Source organism: Bos javanicus, chromosome 8 (genome assembly GCF_032452875.1).
Source record: "Bos javanicus breed banteng chromosome 8, ARS-OSU_banteng_1.0, whole genome shotgun sequence".
Taxonomy (NCBI): Eukaryota; Metazoa; Chordata; class Mammalia; order Artiodactyla; family Bovidae; genus Bos; species Bos javanicus.
In genome coordinates, this window is record NC_083875.1 from 84,166,272 (window position 1) to 84,183,779 (window position 17,508).

Sequence of the window (17,508 nt, forward strand, 5' to 3'; positions counted from 1 at the left end):
GTCCATTGAGTCAGGGATGCTGTCTCATCTCCAACCATCTCATCCTCTGATGCCTCCTTCTCCTCTTCCCTTCAGTCGTTTCTAGCACTGAGCACCAAAGAACTGATGCTTTCAAACTGTGGTGCTGGAGAAGATTTTTCCAACGAGTTGGCTCTTCACATCAGGTGGCCAAATTATTGGAGCTTCAGCAACAGTACTTCCAATGAATATTCAGAGTTGATTTCCTTTAGGACTGACTAATTTGATCTCCTTGCACTCCAAGGGACTCTCAAGAGTCTTCTCCAGCACCACAAGCCTAAATCAATTCTTCAGTGCTCAGCCTTCTATACAGCCCAACTCTCACATTCGTACATGACTACTGGAAAAACCATAGCTTTGAGTATACAGACCTTTTCTGGCAAACTGATGTCTCTGCTTTTTAATATGCTGTCTAGGTTTGTCATAGGTTTCTTTCCAAGGAGCAAGCGTCTTTTAATTTCATGGCTGCAGTCAGCATCTGCAGTGATTTTTGGAGCCCAAGAAAAGAAAATCTGTCACTGCTTCCACTGTTTCCCCTTCCATTTGCCATGAAGTGATGGGACTGGAGGCTATGATTTTAGTTTTTTGAATGTTGAGTTTCAAGCCAGCTTTTTCACCCTCCACTTTCACCCTTACCATGAGTCTCTTTAGTTCCTCTTCACTTTCTACCATTAGAGTGGTATTGTCTGCATATCTGAGGTTGTTGATATTTCTGGCAATGTTGATTGCAGCTTGGGATTCACCCAGCCTGGAGTTCTTAATGGCTTGGATAACCACAATGGTGTGGTCATTAACCTAGAGCAGGACATCCTGGACTATGAAGTCAAGTGGGCCTTTGGAAGCATTACTACAAACAAAGCTAGTGGAGGTGACAGAATTCCAGCTGAACTATTTCAAATCCTAAAAAATGATGCTGTTAAAGTACTGCACCTAGTATATCAGCAAATTTGGAAATCTCAGCAGTGGCCACAGAACTGGAAAAGGTGTTGTCATTCCCATCCCAAAGAAGAGCAGTGCCAAAGAATGTTCAAACTAACATATAGCTGCACTCATTTCACATGGTAACAAGGTCATGTTCAAAATCCTTCAAGCTAGGCTTAAGCAAGATGTGATGCTAAATCCAGCCTGTACATCTGTATTTTCTCAGTTCACGTATTGCTGAAGCCTAGCTTGGAGAATAACCGCTTTACAATATAGTGTTGGCTTCTGCCATACAACAACATGAAAGCAGCTGTATGTATACATATGTCCTCACCCTCTTGAACCTCCCCTCCACGCCCCCATCCCATCCAACCTCTCTAGGTTATCACAGACTACTGCATTGAGCTTCCAAAGTTATACAGCAACTTCCCATTAGCTTTCTATTTTACATATGGTGATGTATATGTTTCAATGCTATTCTCTCGATTTGTCCCTTCCTCCCCTTCCCTCACTGTGTCCTAAATCTGTTCTCTAAGTCTACATTTCAATTCCTGCCTGGCAAATAAATTCATCAGTAGCAGTTTTCTAGATTTCATATATATATGTTAAGGTATATTTTTTACTTTCTCACTTATTTCACTCTGTATAACAAGCTCCAGGTCCATCCACCTCACAAGAACTGACTTAAATGTGTTCCTTTTTATGGCTGAGTAGTATCCCATTGTATATATGTATCACAACTTCTTTCTGCATTCATTTGTCAGTGGACATTTAGGCTGCTTCAGCGTCCTAGCTATTGTAAATAGTGCTGCATTGAACACTGGGATGGGCAGAAGACCTAAACAGACATTTCTCCAAAGAAGACATACAGATGGCCAATGACACCATGATAAGATGCTCAAGACAGCTCATTACTAGAGAAATGAAAATCAAAACTAAAATGAGTTATCACTTCACACCAGTCAGAATGGCCATCATCGAAAAATCCCCAAACAATAAACGCAGGAGAGGGTGTGGAGAAAAAGTAACCCTCTTGCACTGCTGGTGGGAATGCAAACTGCTACAGCCACGATGGAGAACAGTATGGAGAGTCCCTAAAAAAACTAGGAATAAAATTACCATATATCTAGCGATCCCACTACTGGGCACGTACCCTGAGAAAATCATAACTGAAAAAGACCTTTATTATATGGTTCTGAATATTCTTCCTTCTTAATCTCTTCTACTTCTGTTAGGTCCTTACCATACCTGTCCTTTATTATGCCCATTTTTGCATGAAATGTTTCCTTGATGGCTCCAATTTTCTTTAGAGACCTCTAGTCTTCCCCATTTTATTGTTTTTCTCTATTTCTTTGCATTGTTCATTTAAGAAGATGTCTTTATCTCTCCTTGCTATTCTCTGGAACTGTAAATTCAGCTGGATATATCTTTCCCTTTTCCCCTTGCCTTTTGCTTCTCTTTCCTCAGCTATTTGTAAAGCCTCCTCAAATACCACTTTGCCTTCTTATATTTTTTTCTTTGGGATAGTTTTGGTCACTGTAACACTGTACAATTTTATGAACCTCTGTCCACAGTTCTTCAGGTATTCTGTCTACTAAATCTAATCCCCTGAATCTATTCATCACCTCCATTGTATAATCATAAGGAATTTGATTTAGGTCATACCTGAATGGCCTAGTGGTTTTCTCTAATTCCTTCAATTTGAGCCTGAACTTTACAATAAGGAGCTGATGATCTGAGCCACAGTCAGCTCCAGGTCTTATTTTAACTGACTGTATAGAGCTTCTCCACTTTTGCTGCAAAGGACATAATCAATCCGAAATCGGTACTGACCATCTGATGATGTCCATGTGTAGGGTCATCTCTTGCTCTTCCCCAGTAGCATACTAGACACCTTCTGACCTGGGAGGCTCATTTTTGGTGTTGTATCCTTTTGCCTTTTCATACTTTCCATGGGTTCTCCAGGCAAGAATACTGGTGGGCGTTGCCATTTCCTTTCCCAGTGGAACACATTTTGTCAGAACTTGTTATTATGACCTGTCCGTCTTTGGTGGCCCTGCATGGCCACCCATAGCTTCAGTGAGGTATGCAAGCCCCTTCTCCATGATAAGGCTGTGATCTATGATGAGATTATTAAAGCAGTTATCCTCCAATTTAAAAATATGTTAAAAAATAAATAGGAAAAAAACCAATATGGTATTGGCACAAAAACAGACATACAGATTAATGTAACAGGATAGAAAACCCAGAAATAAACCCAAACACTTATGGTCAATTAATCTACAACAAAGGAAGCAAGATTACACAATGGAGAAAACAGAGTCTCTTCTTCAACCAGTGGTACTGGGAAAACTGAACAGCTACATGTAAAATAATGAACTAACTATACAGAAAAATAAATGGATTAAAGTCCTAAATGGAGCGCTGGATAATATAAAAATCCTAGAACAAAATACAGGTGGAACACTCTTTGACATAAGTCGCAGCAACATTTTTCTGGAACTATCTCCTGCAGTAATTTAAATAAAAACAAAAATAAACAAATGGGACCTAAATTGAATGGAACAGCTTCTGCACAGCAAAGGAAACCATAAAAAAATGGAAGACAACCTACACACGGGGAGAAATATCTGCAAATGATGCTACCAACAAGGGATTACTCTCTAAAATACACAAACAGCTCATACAACTAAATAACAAAAGAAATCAAGTAACCCAATCAAAAACTGGGCAGAACACTTAAATGGACCTTTCTCCAAAGAAGACATACAAATGGCTAACAGGCATATGAAAAGATGCTCAGTACCACTAATTATTAGAGAGATGCAAATCAAAAGTACAATGAGGTATCACCTCACACCAGTCAGAATGGCCATCATCAAAACATTTACCAGTAACAAATGCTGGAGAGTGTGTGGAGAAAAGAAAACCCTCCTACACAGCTGGTGGGAATGTAAATTGGTGCAGTCAGAATGGAGAACATTATGGAAGGTCCTTAAAATAACTAAGAATTGAGTTACCATATGATTCAGCGATCCCACTCCTAAGTATATATCTGGAGAAAACCATACTTTGAAAATATCTGCACCCCAATATTTACCACAGCACTATTTATAATAACCATTCAATATCACGGTAATCCAAGTCTATGCCCCGACCAATAACACTGAAGAGGCTGAAGCTGAACAGTTCTATGAAGACCTACAAGACATTTTAGAACTAACACCCCAAAAAGATGTCCTTTTCATTATAAGGGACTGGAATGCAAAAGTAGGACGTCAAGAACCACCTGGAGTAACAGGTAAATTTGGCCTTGGAGTACAGAATGAAGCAGGGCAAAGAGTTTTGAGTAATAGAGTTTTGCCAAGAGAACGCACTGGTCATAACAAACACCCTCTTTCAACAACACAAGAGAAGACTCTACATGTGGACATCACCAGATGGCCAACACCGAAATCAGACTGATTATATTCTTTGCAACCAAAGATGGAGAAGATCTATACAGTCAGCAAAAACAAGACCGGGAGCTGACTATGGCTCAGATCATGAACTCCTTATTGCCAAATTCAGACTGAAATTGAAGAAAGTAGGGAAAACCACTAGCCCATTCAGGTATGACCTAAATCAAATCCCTTATGATTATACAGTGGAAGTGAGAAATAGATTTAAGGGGCTAGATCTGATAGACAGACTGCCTGATGAACTATGGACAGAGGTTCGTGACTTTGTACAGGAGACAGGGATCAAGACCATCCCCAGGAAAAAGAAAGGCAAAGAAGCAAAATGGCTGTCTGACGAGGCCTTACAAATAGCTGTGAAAAGAAGAGAAGTTAAAAAGCAAAGGAGAAAAGGAAAGATATACCCATTTGAATGCAGAGTTCCAAAGAATAGCAAGGAGAGATAAGAAAGCCTTCCTCCGTGATCAGTGCAAAGAAATAGAGGAAAACAACAGAATGGGAAAGACTAGAGGTCTCTTCAAGAAAATTAGAGATACCAAGGGAACATTTCATGAAACATGGGCTCGATAAAGCACAGAAATGGTAAGGACCTAACAGAAGGAGAAGATATTAAGAAGAGGTGGCAAGAATACACAGAAGAACTGTACAAAAAAGATCTTCATGACCCAGATAACCACGATGGTGTGATCACTCACCTAGAGCCAGACATCCTGGAATGTGAAGTCAAGTGGCCTTAGGACGCATCACTACAAACAAAGCTAGTGGAGGTGATGGAATTCCAGTTGACCTCTTTCATATCCTAAAAGATGATGTTGTGAAAGCGCTGCACTCAATATGCCAGCAAATTTGGAAAACTCATCAGTGGCCACAGGACTGGAAAAGGTCAGTTTTCATTCCAATCCCAAAGAAAGGCAATGCCAAAGAATGCTCAGACTATTGCACTATTGCACTCATCTCACACACTAGTAAAGTGATTCTCAAAATTCTCCAAGCCAGGCTTCAGCAGTATGTGAGCCATGAACTTCCAGATGTTCAAGCTGGTTTTAGAAAAGGCAGAGGAACCAGAGATCAAATTGCCAACATCCTTTAGATCATCGAGAAAGCAAGAGAGTTCCAGAAAACATCTATTTCTGCTTTTTTGACTATGCCAAAGCCTTGGACTGTGTGGATCACAATAAACTGTGGAAAATTCTGAAAGAGATGGGAATACCAGACCACCTGACCTGCCTCTTGAGAAATCTATATGCAGGTCAGGAAGCAACAGTTAGAACTGGACATGGAACAACAGACTGGCTCCAAATAGGAAAAGGAGTACGTCAAGGCTGTATATTATCACCCTGCTCATTTAACTTATATGCAGAGTACATCATGAGAAACACTGGATTGGAAGAAGCACAAACTGGAATCAATATTGCTGGGAGAAATATCAATAACCTCAGATATGCAGATGACACCACCCTTATGGCAGAAAGTGAAAAAGAACTAAAGAGCCCCTTGATGAAAGTGAAAGAGGAGAGTGAAAAAGTTGGCTTAAAAGTCAACATTCAGAAAACGAAGATCATGGCATCTGGTCCCGTCACTTCATGGCAAATAGATGGGAAACAGTGGAAACAGTGGCTGACTTTATTTTTGGGGGCTTCAAAAATCACTGCAGATGGTGATTGCAGCTATGAAATTAAAAGACACTTATTCCTTGGAAGGGAAGTTATGACCAACCTAGACAGCATATTAAAAAGCAGAGACATTACTTTGTCAACAAAGGTCTGTCTAGTTAAGGCTATGGTTTTTCCAGTAGTCATGTATGGATGTGAGAGTGGAACTATAAAAAAAGCCGAGCACCGAAGAATTGATGCTTTTTAATTGTGGTGTTGGAGAAGACCCTTGAGAGTCCCTTGGACTGCAAGGAGATCCAACCAGTCCATCCTAAAGAAGATCAGTCCTGGCTGTTCATTGGAAGGACTGATGTTGAAGCTGAAACTCCAATACTTTGGCCACTTGATGTGAAGAGCTGACTCATTTTGAAAGACCCTGAGGCTGGGAAAGATTGAGGGCAGGAGGAGAAGGGGACGACAGAGGATGAGATGGTTGGATGGCATCACCAACTCAATGGACATGAGTTTGAGTAAACTCCAGGAGTTGGTGATGGACGGGGAGGCCTGGCATGCTGTGGTTCATGGGGTCGTAAAGAGTCGGATACGACTGAGTGACTAAACCGAACTGAATGGATTTATAATAGCCAAGACACAGAAACAACTTAAATGTTCTTCCACAGTAAAATGGATAAAGAAGATATACATATACACAAAAGCAGACATACATGAATACATACAATGGAATAATGTTCAGCCACAAAAAAGAAATTATGCCATTTGCAAAACATGGATGAATCCAGAGATTATCATATTAAGTGAAGTAAGGCATAAAGAGAATGGGACAAATACAGGATATCATTTATATGTAGAATCTAAAAAGATACCAATGAACTTATTTGCAAAAGAGAAATAAACTCAAAGACATAGAAAACAATTTATGGTTACCAAACAGAAAAAGGATGGAGGGATAAAATAGGAGTTTGGGATTAACATATGGACATCACTATATATAAAATAGATAACCAACAAGGACTGACTGTATAGCACAGGAAACTATACTCATTATCTTGTATTAACCTTTAATGGGAAAGAATCTCAAAAAGAATATATACACTGTATATATATATATACATGTGTCTGTGTTTGTGTACAAATATGTGTGTGTATATTTGTATAACTGAATCATTTTGCTATACACCTGAAACTAACACAACATTGTAAATCAACTATATTTCAATAAATATTTTTCAAACGCCCAAACAATTCACCAGTTAAAAAATAAAAATAAAAAGCATGAGCAGAGAAAAAATACAAAAAACTAGGAAAATTGTACAATTTATATTGTCATAAAATGGCTATAAAGCTATGCTGGATATAGTAATTAAAAATTAGCACATCAACAGGAAAATGTTTAAGAAATAAACAGTTCAATAAAAAAGAAATATAGATGAATTACAAACAAAAAAGATGTTCTACTTCACTTATGAGAAGAAGAAAGCTTGTAAAACTAAATTTTAGTTATCATTTTTTAATCACATTTGTAGAAATGCAAAAAGTTTGATGACATACTCTATTTGTAAGGTTGTAGAGAAGAAACACACACTCTTAGACTGCTGGCTCTTACCTAAGGTACCTCCAGAATCCCACTACTTCTTGTAAATAACTCTCTCACGATCATCATCCCTGCTAGGATTACAGAAATAGCTTCCTATATTGTTCCTGCTTTCACTACTACACCACTAGAGCTTATCTTCAAAACACAGACTTTTCTTTTAAACTGTAAAAACTGTAAGTCAGAACTATGATTTTGACTCAAAAGAATAAAAATGAAAACCTTGGGACTTTCCTGGAGACTCAGTGGTTAAGATTTCACGCAGGGGGTGTGGGTTCCATCTCTGGTCAGGGAGCAAAGACCCCACACGCCTCATGGCTAAAAACCCAAAACACAAAACAGGAGCAATACTGTAAGGAATTTAATAAAGACTTGAAAAAAGTGGTCCACATCAAAAAAAAAAAAAAAAAAACTTAAAAAAAAATGAAAACCCTCTGAATCCCCCAGTGAGAGAGATAATGTGCTCATGAATTGGAAGACTCACTTTGAAGAAGATGCCAATTCTCCTCAAATTGAGCTATATTACAGATTCTATAGAGTCAGTGAAGTCAAAATCAAAATCTCAGCAGGTTTTCCTGAGATCAACAAGCTGATTTTCAAAACTTTCTATAGAGAAGCAAAGAACTTTGAATCTCCAAAACACTCTTTAAAAAAGTAGGAAGACACATGTTATTTATTTCAACAGTTACTGTAAAGAGACACTCATAAAGAAAATGTGGTATTAGCAAAAGGATTTAAGATCATCAGAAATGAACAGAGTCCACAAAGATATAAAAAGTAGACTTGTGGTTCCCAAGTGGGAGCAGAGACAGGGGAGGGAAGGACTGGGAGTTTGGGATTAACAGATGCAAACTACTATATATATGATGGATAAACAACAAGGTCTTACTGTGTAGCACAGGGAACTATATTCTATATCCTGTGATAAACTATAATGGAACAGAATATAAAAAAGAATGTACTAAATATATATATATACACACACACATATATATTCAACTTAGTCAATTTGTCATGCAGCAGAAATCTGTAAATCAACTATACTTCAATAAAAATATTTAGAAAATAAAAAAAGAAGTAAACAGAATCCAGAAACAGATCCATACGTAGGATACTAGTTGATTTCCCTCAGAAATGCTAATGCAATTCAATGGAGAAAGCATACTCTTGTCAACAAAGGGTGCTGACAGAAACGTACCCAAAGGTAAAAATCACAAACAAGGCAAGTGTATGTTCTTCTACTCACAATATTTAGATTCCACTGCTAGCACAGAATACTAAGACCCTCAGACACAGAAATTCTTAGCTTTAGATTGGGCCTAATAGAACATACTTTGTCCTTTCCTGATTGGCAACAATTATACTGAATAAAATTTTAAAGCTGATCAAAAAGGATACTGCTGATAAAAGAAACAAATACTTAGAAATCCTAAGAGAATACTATAAACAAGCTTATATAAATACATTTAAATAAAAATGAACAATTTTCTATGAAAATGTAATGATGAAAGAAAAAAATACAAATCCACCATAGACTTATGACCAATAAATACTGAAAATCTTCATGCAAAAAGTCTTCATAAGGTCCTAAGTCATAGGTGAGCTTTACAAAACCTACACATAAACACAATTTTCTCATCTACATTAAAGGAGCAGGAAAATGTCCCATTTCCTTTCATGAGATTATGACCATGCCATGATACCATAATTGGACACAGAAACAAGAAAGTATATGTAGTTCAACTTGTGAATACAAAAATAAACATCCTAAATACAGTACTAGCAAAAAGTCCTAGGAAAACATGTAAGAAGCAACTTACCAAACTTATTAGCAATTAAGGTCTACACGGATTTTAGTACACTGTTGTTACTGCTGCTAAGTCGCTTCAGTCGTGTCCAACTCTGTGCGACCCCATAGACAGCAGCCCACCAGGCTCCCTCGTCCCTGGGATTCTCCAGGCAAAAACACGAGTGGGTTGCCATTTCCTTCTCCAATGCATGAAAGTGAAGTCGCTCAGTCGTGTCCGACTCTTAGCAACCCCATGGACTGCAGCCTACCAGGTTCCTCCAACCATGGGATGGTCCAGGCAAGAGTACTGGAGTGGGTTGCCATTGCCTTCTCCGTTTAGTACACTAGAAAATCTATTATATTGTTTACAGTATTTATAAAGGAAATAAGCTATAGTTTTTCTCCAATAGATAACAAAATGTGTGTGTGTGTGTGTGTGTGTTAGTTATTCAGTCGTATCCAACTCTTTGCAATCCCATGGACTGTAACCTGCCAGGATACTCTGTCCATGGAATTCTCCAGGGAACAATACTGGAGTGGGTAGCCATTCCCTTCTCCAGGGGATCTTCTCAACCCAGGGATCAAACCTGGGTCTCCTGCATTTCAGGCAGGTTCTTTAATCAACATAATTTAATATGCATTCATGACTAATGTAAAATCTTAGCAAACTGGTTCCTGGAAGTAACCTACTTACCCTGACAAAGGTTACCTATCAAAGGCTGACAGCAAACATCACAGTGAATAGTAAGACAGTGTATATATTATCCCTCAAGATTGACTTGATCTATTTCTAGTTTTCCTTTTCCATTAATATATGTATGCTTCTTAGACTTATAAATCCAATACAATGCAGAATGGAGAAAGAATAAAGAGCTCACCTGAATTATGTTCATTTTCTGCTTTTGGGAGAGTAGAGAATTGTGGTTCAGCTGAGAGGACAGAAAGAAGATGGATGTCATGAGATTTAACCTGTTGTATAGCTCCCAGATTCACCTCCCCAAATCTCAGCACCCCAGTTGGGGATCATCTTCCTTATTTTCCTCATCTTCCTCTGGGCCTTGAAAAGGCATGAGAGGGATCATGTACAGGTGGCACCACCTCTCTTTGTGTGACTCTGAGATGACCATGAGGATTACATCTGTGGTTTTTTACCAAGTGAATGTAAACTTTTCTCAACTGTTTAAAAATAATACATGTGTCCTTCTAACACAAATAAATAAAAACAAGAGATTTAGTTTAATCAAATACACCAAAGAATAAGACACTATTCTTTCATTAAAACTAACTTAGCAGAAAAATACTCAGTATGAATCATTTATCTATTTTTCTTACTATTAATACTATTATTCACCCCCTGGTATAAACAATCCACAGAAAGCCTAGATAGGATGCTATAAGGCAATAATTTTAAATTGTTTTAGCTGTGATGTATTTGTTAAAAGGCCTTTTTGATAAGATGCTTTTGGTGACTAACCTATGACAGCATCGAGTGCACTGTTCTCCTAATTCTGTCACAAATTGAGTTTCCCTGGACAAATTACTGAACCTTTCAGGTTCAATGTCTTTAAAGTTTTCAAGAGAGTTAAAATAGACGACCTTGGAAAGCCCTTCACATAGTATCATCCTGGGATCCTGTGAGGTCAGGATGTCACAAGTGTCACATGTGATGGACACATGTGACAGCAGCACAGCATCTGTAATAAGTGGGGCCATTCAAGGGGAGGAGAGACAGCATTTCCTCCCTCTGCTGGTTATTTCTTACCCCCAGCCCTTGTCCTTATAAGCTCTCCAACAAAATGTCTCTTCCTGAGTAGCCTGCCCCTGGACCACCTCAGCTCACTTTGCTCTTCTCAGCAATGGCCCAAACTCCCCAAGGTCAAGAGTTTGATGGCTTCTGGAGGTGGCATCTTCACCAAGACTGGCTCATTCTGAGCAGGGGGATTAAGAACAGCTTCTGATCTTGCAAATTTAGCATCTACTCCTTTCTAGGCCCAGTCTGTCTCTGCTAGGAGATTCTGGAGCGAGGTCTAAAGTCTTATGCATGCTCTCTTCCAGGTAAGACTCCCTTTTATAGAGGCTCCCTGCTTCCAACCTCACAAGGATGGCTTTATTTCAAGGTAAGTGGGATGTGGATCTAAGAAACAAATTCATTTTAGGAGCAAACGCCTAATTCTTGGAATTTATTATAATACTACACGTAAAAGAGAGACTTCCTGACAATGCAGAAGAGGCCAGGGACCGTTGTCTGCCCTAAGTGACAGGAAGAGACAGTAGAATTCCCAGAACACATCTGACACATGGTAGGATTCCATCTACATTCACGTTCCTTGTATTTCTGGAAACTGGAGGCAGGCCACTATATTAAGGGCTGTGAAGGCTACAATGACGGTTTTAGGCTGGTGTGATATTTAGATAAGCCTGAGGTTGTAAGTAAAGCACACCTACTCTCCAATCTGAATTCCCTCACCACTAACTTATGACCTGAGCACATCGTTCCACCACCCCGAGCCTCCCCTTTTGTTAAAGTGGTTGTGAGGTTACATAAAGCCGTCCAGTGAAAAAGAATAAAGTGTCTTCCAACTATAATAGCACTGGAACTTATGCAGTGCTCATTATCTGGCACTTGTGTAAATACTTTGCAAGGGATGACTTAGGTCTAAGTTTCAAAACAACGCCATGAAACAGTCATCATTAGTATCATTTTCATGAGAAACTGGACTCTTATCCAGGTTCCTTCTGTAATCCTGCTTACAGGTGACAGACCTGGCATTTACCCAGGCTCTTCTGGCTCCGTAGCTAGGGTTCTCATTGCAGACCCATGGCCATCATCAGCGGTATAAATTCACTCTCTCTCCTGTAGCCGACATGGGCTTTTCCCCCTGTTAGGCTGCAGGCGAGGCCAAATCCAAGGTCCCACACAACCAGGCCTAGACTGAACACCTGCTCTTAACCAGACCAACCCGACCTGAACACTCGGAGCCCGAGGGCCCGGGTCACTCCTTACTGGCCTTCCCCAGGCTGAGGGCCCGCTCGAGCATGTACACCAGCGTTGGTGGGAGTGCGTGTCAAAGATTTTCCGCTCTCATCCCTAGGCACAAAGGCACCCCCTCCCAGCTGACCCCCCGCCCCCTCGCACTCTCACCCCAGGTGCGCACCCTTCACTTTCCGAGCAGAACCCCACGTAACGACACCGCTCCCCTAGAGTTCAGAGACGAGTGAGGAGGCGGGGCTACGGCTGCACACGCGCTGAAGAAGCCCAGAATGCTCTTCCCAGAGTGCCGCGCGGTGAAACAGACGGATTCAAGACTACATTTCCCATAGACCTCCGCGTCCACAGTTGTGGTCTCTCTGGAGGCTTTTATGCATTTTAGAAAGCAGTAGAGCAGTGTCTTAAAAAGTAACCTGCCCAGAATCTCAAAGATCCTGAAGAGAACAGGTTAAATTTTAACTTAACTGCCAAATGCGACGGGTGGTCTTCTATTGCCTCCCGATTGAAATAGCAGTTTTTTCATAAAAGAGACAGTTTGGGAAACTTGAATATGTGTTCAGGTCAGTCTCTCAGTTGTGTCCTGACTCTTTGCGACCCCATGGACTGCAGCACGCTAGGCTTCCCTGTCCATCACCAACTCCAGGAGCTTGCTCAAACTTAAGTCTCTTGAATCAGTGATACCATCCAACCATCTCATCCTCTGTCCTCCCTTTCTCCTCCTGCCTTCAATCTTTCCCAGCACCAGGGTCTTTTCAAATGAGTCAGTTCTCAGCATCAGGTGGCCCAAGTATTGGAGCTTCAGCTTCAGCATAAGTCCTTCCAATGAATATTCAGGACTGATTTCCTTTATGATTGACTGGTTTTATCTCCTTGCAGTCCAAGGGACTCTCAAGAGTCTTCTTCAACACCTCAGTTCAAAATCATCAATTCTTTGGTGCTCAGCTTTTTTATAATCCAACTCACATCCATACATGACTACTGGCAAAACCATAGCTTTAAGTATACCGACTTTTGTCAGTAAAGTAATGTCTCTGCTTTTTAATATGCTGTCTAGGTTGTTCATAGCTTTTCTTCCAAGGAGCAAGTATCTTTTAATATCATGGCTACAGTCACCATCTGCAGTGATTTTAGGGCCCAAGAAAATAAAGTCTCTTGCTGTTTCCATTGTTTCCCCATCCATGTGTCATGAAGTGATGGGAACTGATGCCAAGATCTTCATTTTTTGAGTGTTGACTTTTAACCCAGCTTTTTCACTCTCCTTTTTCACCTACATCAAGAGGCTCTTTAGTTCCTCTTCACTTTCTGCCAATAAGGGTGGTGTCATCTATGTATTTGAGTTTATTGATATTTTCTTCCAGCAATCTTGATTCCAGCTTGTAATTCATCCAGCCCAGCATTTCACATGATGTGCTCTGCCTATAAGTTTAATAAGCAGGGCGACAATGTACAACCTTGACATACGTACTCCTTTCCCAATTTGGAACCAGTCTGTTGTCCCATGTCTGGTTCTAACTGTTGCTTGGAGTCCTGCTTTAATACCTAACATTTATTCCATCACTATGTTTTTCACATTTTTTTTAATACAAAGAAAAGAATAGGCATTCTTTTTCCATCAATGCTCCCATTAAAACTCAAGGTTGCCAAAAGAAGTCAAGACACATTTTGGGAATAAGGCAAATAAGACATTTGAACATTGAGCACAGCGATACTATAAAAGAAAGTATTTGAGACAAACAGAACTTATCTCAGGAAAGGGAAAAGAGGAATTTAAAAAATGATTAATGTATGAAAATGCACACAATCCAAAATAAGAAAATGATTATCAAGAAAAGCACTGGCAGTTCCATGGTTAAGACTCTGAGCTTCCTTGGTTTGGTTCCCTGGTCAGGTAACTAAGCTCCCACAACAGTGCGGCAAAAACAAAAAACACGTATTTCTCAGAGATGACTCTGCTGCCACCTTAAGTAAACATCCTGGTTTGTTTTTAACCAAATTAGGTACATATGAGAATAATATTATAAGGACATCTTTTAACTAAATTACATATATTGTGCTTGTTAACATCTGCAATATGTTACTATATTAACTAAATAAGAACTAATGTATTAATATATATTAATATTAACTAGATTCTAGTTAATATTAATATAAATCACTAGTAAATATTTGGAGACGGCAATGGCACCCCACTCCAGTACTCTTGCCTGGAAAATCCCATGGATGAAGGAGTCTGGTAGGCTGCAGTCTCTAAGAGTGGGACATGACTAAGCAACTTCACTTTGACTTTTCACTTTCATGCATTGGAAAAGGAAATGGCAATCCAGTCTGGTATTCTTGCCTGGAGAATCCCAGGGAGGGGGGAGCCTGGTGGGCTGCCGTCTGTGTGGTCGCAAAGAGTCGAACATGACTGAAGTGACTTAGCAGTAGCAGTAGCAATAAATATTTATATATTTAAAGTTAATATATTAACTATATGTAATTTAATTAATATTAATAAGGTCATATTAATTCACATCAAACATTTTTTCTATAACAATGATTTTTAAAGTTTGGTCCTATTCATAAGATGAAAAAAGGAATACAATCATCAAGTAGTTAGTGCAATTTACGTGACCAGAGACATAAAGCGTCAGCAGCTTTCCTAGGAAATTCTCAGCCTGACCCGTGCCTGGAACACCCTGCCCCTGGTGCTCAGCCTCCTCAGTTCCCTGCTGCCAGGGTGGACAGGGCTCTGGGCCAGCAGAGAGGGCAGTGGGAGCATTTCAGCGGGTGCTAACGGGCTCTTCCCTTGCTCCCAGCCACCACCGCTGCCGCTCCATCTTGGCATCCTCTGGCCTCGCTATGCCTCGTTCAGGGAATCCACCGCAGTCCTGCGTCTGGGCGTGTTCTCCCGCCTTGCTTGGCTGGATCCGGAGGCGTCTCCCCGCCGGAGTGGATGTGCTAGTGCTCGACTGGGCGCGTCCTCACCTGCCCTGCAGGAGTCTGTGGGCGTGCTCCCACGCCTGGGTTTTGGTGTTGCAGAAACCAAGCACCACACTCGGGAGAGTTGGAGAACTCAAGTTTATTACGCCAGCGGGCCCAAAGGAGTTAACATTCTAAGCTCTGAGCCCAGAACAAAGGGGTTACAGAGTTTTTATAGAATGACTATAGTGGGCAACACTAGCTGCTAATAGGCTGGTTTAAACTAAGGGGTTTTGCACGCTTGGAAACAGCAGTCAAGATGGGGAGGGGGATGCCTGACCTTTACATGGACAGGCATGATTAAGCAGGTTTGCAGGGGCTGGGCAGTTGCAAAGAGCAGGACAAGGGTGAGTGAGATAAGCTCCAGTTCCTAGTATTGTAAGTCCCCCCTTTCTGAAACTATATGACCTACGTGATCCAGACTTTGCAAGGAGTAAGCTGAGTTAGAGAGGCAGAAGGAGCAGGAGGTTATGTAAAATTTTAACTTTTCCTCTTCACTGGGAGACAGGGTGGATTTCCCCGCAGCCGGAATCTAGGCACGTCTCCCGTGGAGATGAGCTCCTGCCACATCCCACACCCCACCCTCGACCCTCTTCCCTGGCTAGGCCCCAGGCCAGAGTGAAAGGAATTCAGGTTTACCTCAACTGGGTAAGGAGTCTTCTGTGTTGGTCAACTCCCAATGGTCATGGATATACCTCGTTAATCATATTGAATTTTCCATCTTTGCAAAAATGGACCCACTCAGTGTCATGTGGACTCTTTAGGAAGGACAAAAAAATGTGTTTTCCATAAACAATGCAGTTGGTTTGTTAATAATCAAATACCCTTCTTTTTCTTTAAATGCAGCTTTTAAGGTAAATACCATTGAACTTGTACTGGGAAAGCAAAATGTGACAGTTCAGTAGATGGTCATCCCGACTACATTTATTAGTGTTGTAATAAGCTTCGCAACTTGATATTTTATCATCCTTACATTCTGTGCTGAGCAGAGCTATTAAATAAGCCTGTTTTCTTTTAAACACTTCAGTTGTCCCTGTTTATTTTTTAATGTAAGTATATTTTAATGTTTCTCTTTAAATTATAAGTCCTTGCCGGATAATGGAATTTCCCTCTACTCTCCATCCCATCGTCCGTATAAAACCAGTATTAACTGATGTTGACTTCTAGACTTTATGTTAGAGCTAACTGCGTTTTCCAAAAAGCATGATCACTACTTATTTACTACTTGTTTTTGCACAAAGTGTCTCCTGATCCAGTTATCTGGTCAGGTTAAAAGTGAAGTGGAAGTCTCCAGTTGTGTCCAACTCTTTGTGACCCCAATGGACTGTAGCCCACTAGATTTCTTTGTCCATGGAATTCTCCAGGCAAGAATACTGGGAGCCATTCCCTTCTCCAGGGTATCTTCCTGAAGCAGGAGTTGAACCTTGGTCTCCTGCATTGCAGGCAGATTCTTTACAGTTTAAGCCACCAGTGAAGCCCATCTAGTCAGGCTATGTAGAACTAAAGCATTCTTTTTCTTGGCTGCATTGTAGGGGTATATCATGTTTATTTAATCAGTCTCTTTGTGACTGATGTTCAGTTTGTTTCCAGTTTTCACTTTTATAAATAATATATAGCACACATCATTGCCCATACATTTTTTGTATGTTTGTAATTATTTCTTTAACAGAAATGCCAAAATGATAGACTTGCCCAGTTAAAGTGTATACACATGGGAATTCCCTGGTGGTCCAGTGGTTAGGATTCTGTGCTTTCATTATCAAGGGCCTGATTCAGTCCCTGGGCAGGGGAATCAAGATCCTGAAAGCCAGATGGCATTAAAAAAAAAAAGGTCATGTTTGTAAGGCAAGTGTGGAGAAAAGAGAGTGAGCCAGACAGTCAGTCAAGAAAAGGAAATTTATTCAAGGGAAACCAAGAAAGTGACTGGCCCTTGAGAAGAACCAGTGTCCTCTCTTCCTGACGGGGTCCTTCTTATACCTTGCCAATGAAAAATTCTTTGAGCAGGTGGTTAATTTTTAGCCTGCAGCTAGGGTCTTGTGGTCACGTAACCTGAGGTCTGGAATCTGGTGCTCGCATAGCCTTGAGAAAGTCGGCACTAGTGGGAAAACAGAATGTCTGCTTGAGCAATGCGATCAGTCTCAAGGGTCAATGTGACTTCATTCTTTGTG

At 40.4% G+C, this 17,508-nt stretch overlaps 1 protein-coding gene across 3 annotated transcripts in view; it reads right to left on the reverse strand.

The window, feature by feature from the left end:
• Nucleotides 1-12,650, reverse strand: part of LOC133253028 (zinc finger protein 782-like) — a 90,559-nt gene extending 77,909 nt beyond the window's left edge. Inside the window, exons 1-2 of one of the 3 annotated variants that reach the window (XM_061426187.1) lie at nt 12,546-12,650; nt 10,269-10,319 (exon numbers count right to left, since the gene is read on the reverse strand). In XM_061426187.1, coding sequence (XP_061282171.1) covers nt 10,269-10,283 — 15 coding nt within the window. In that variant the 5' untranslated portion in view covers nt 10,284-10,319; nt 12,546-12,650. The other 2 variants (XM_061426186.1, XM_061426188.1) reach the window with 2 other exon arrangements.
• Nucleotides 12,651-17,508: the final 4,858 nt, after the last annotated feature.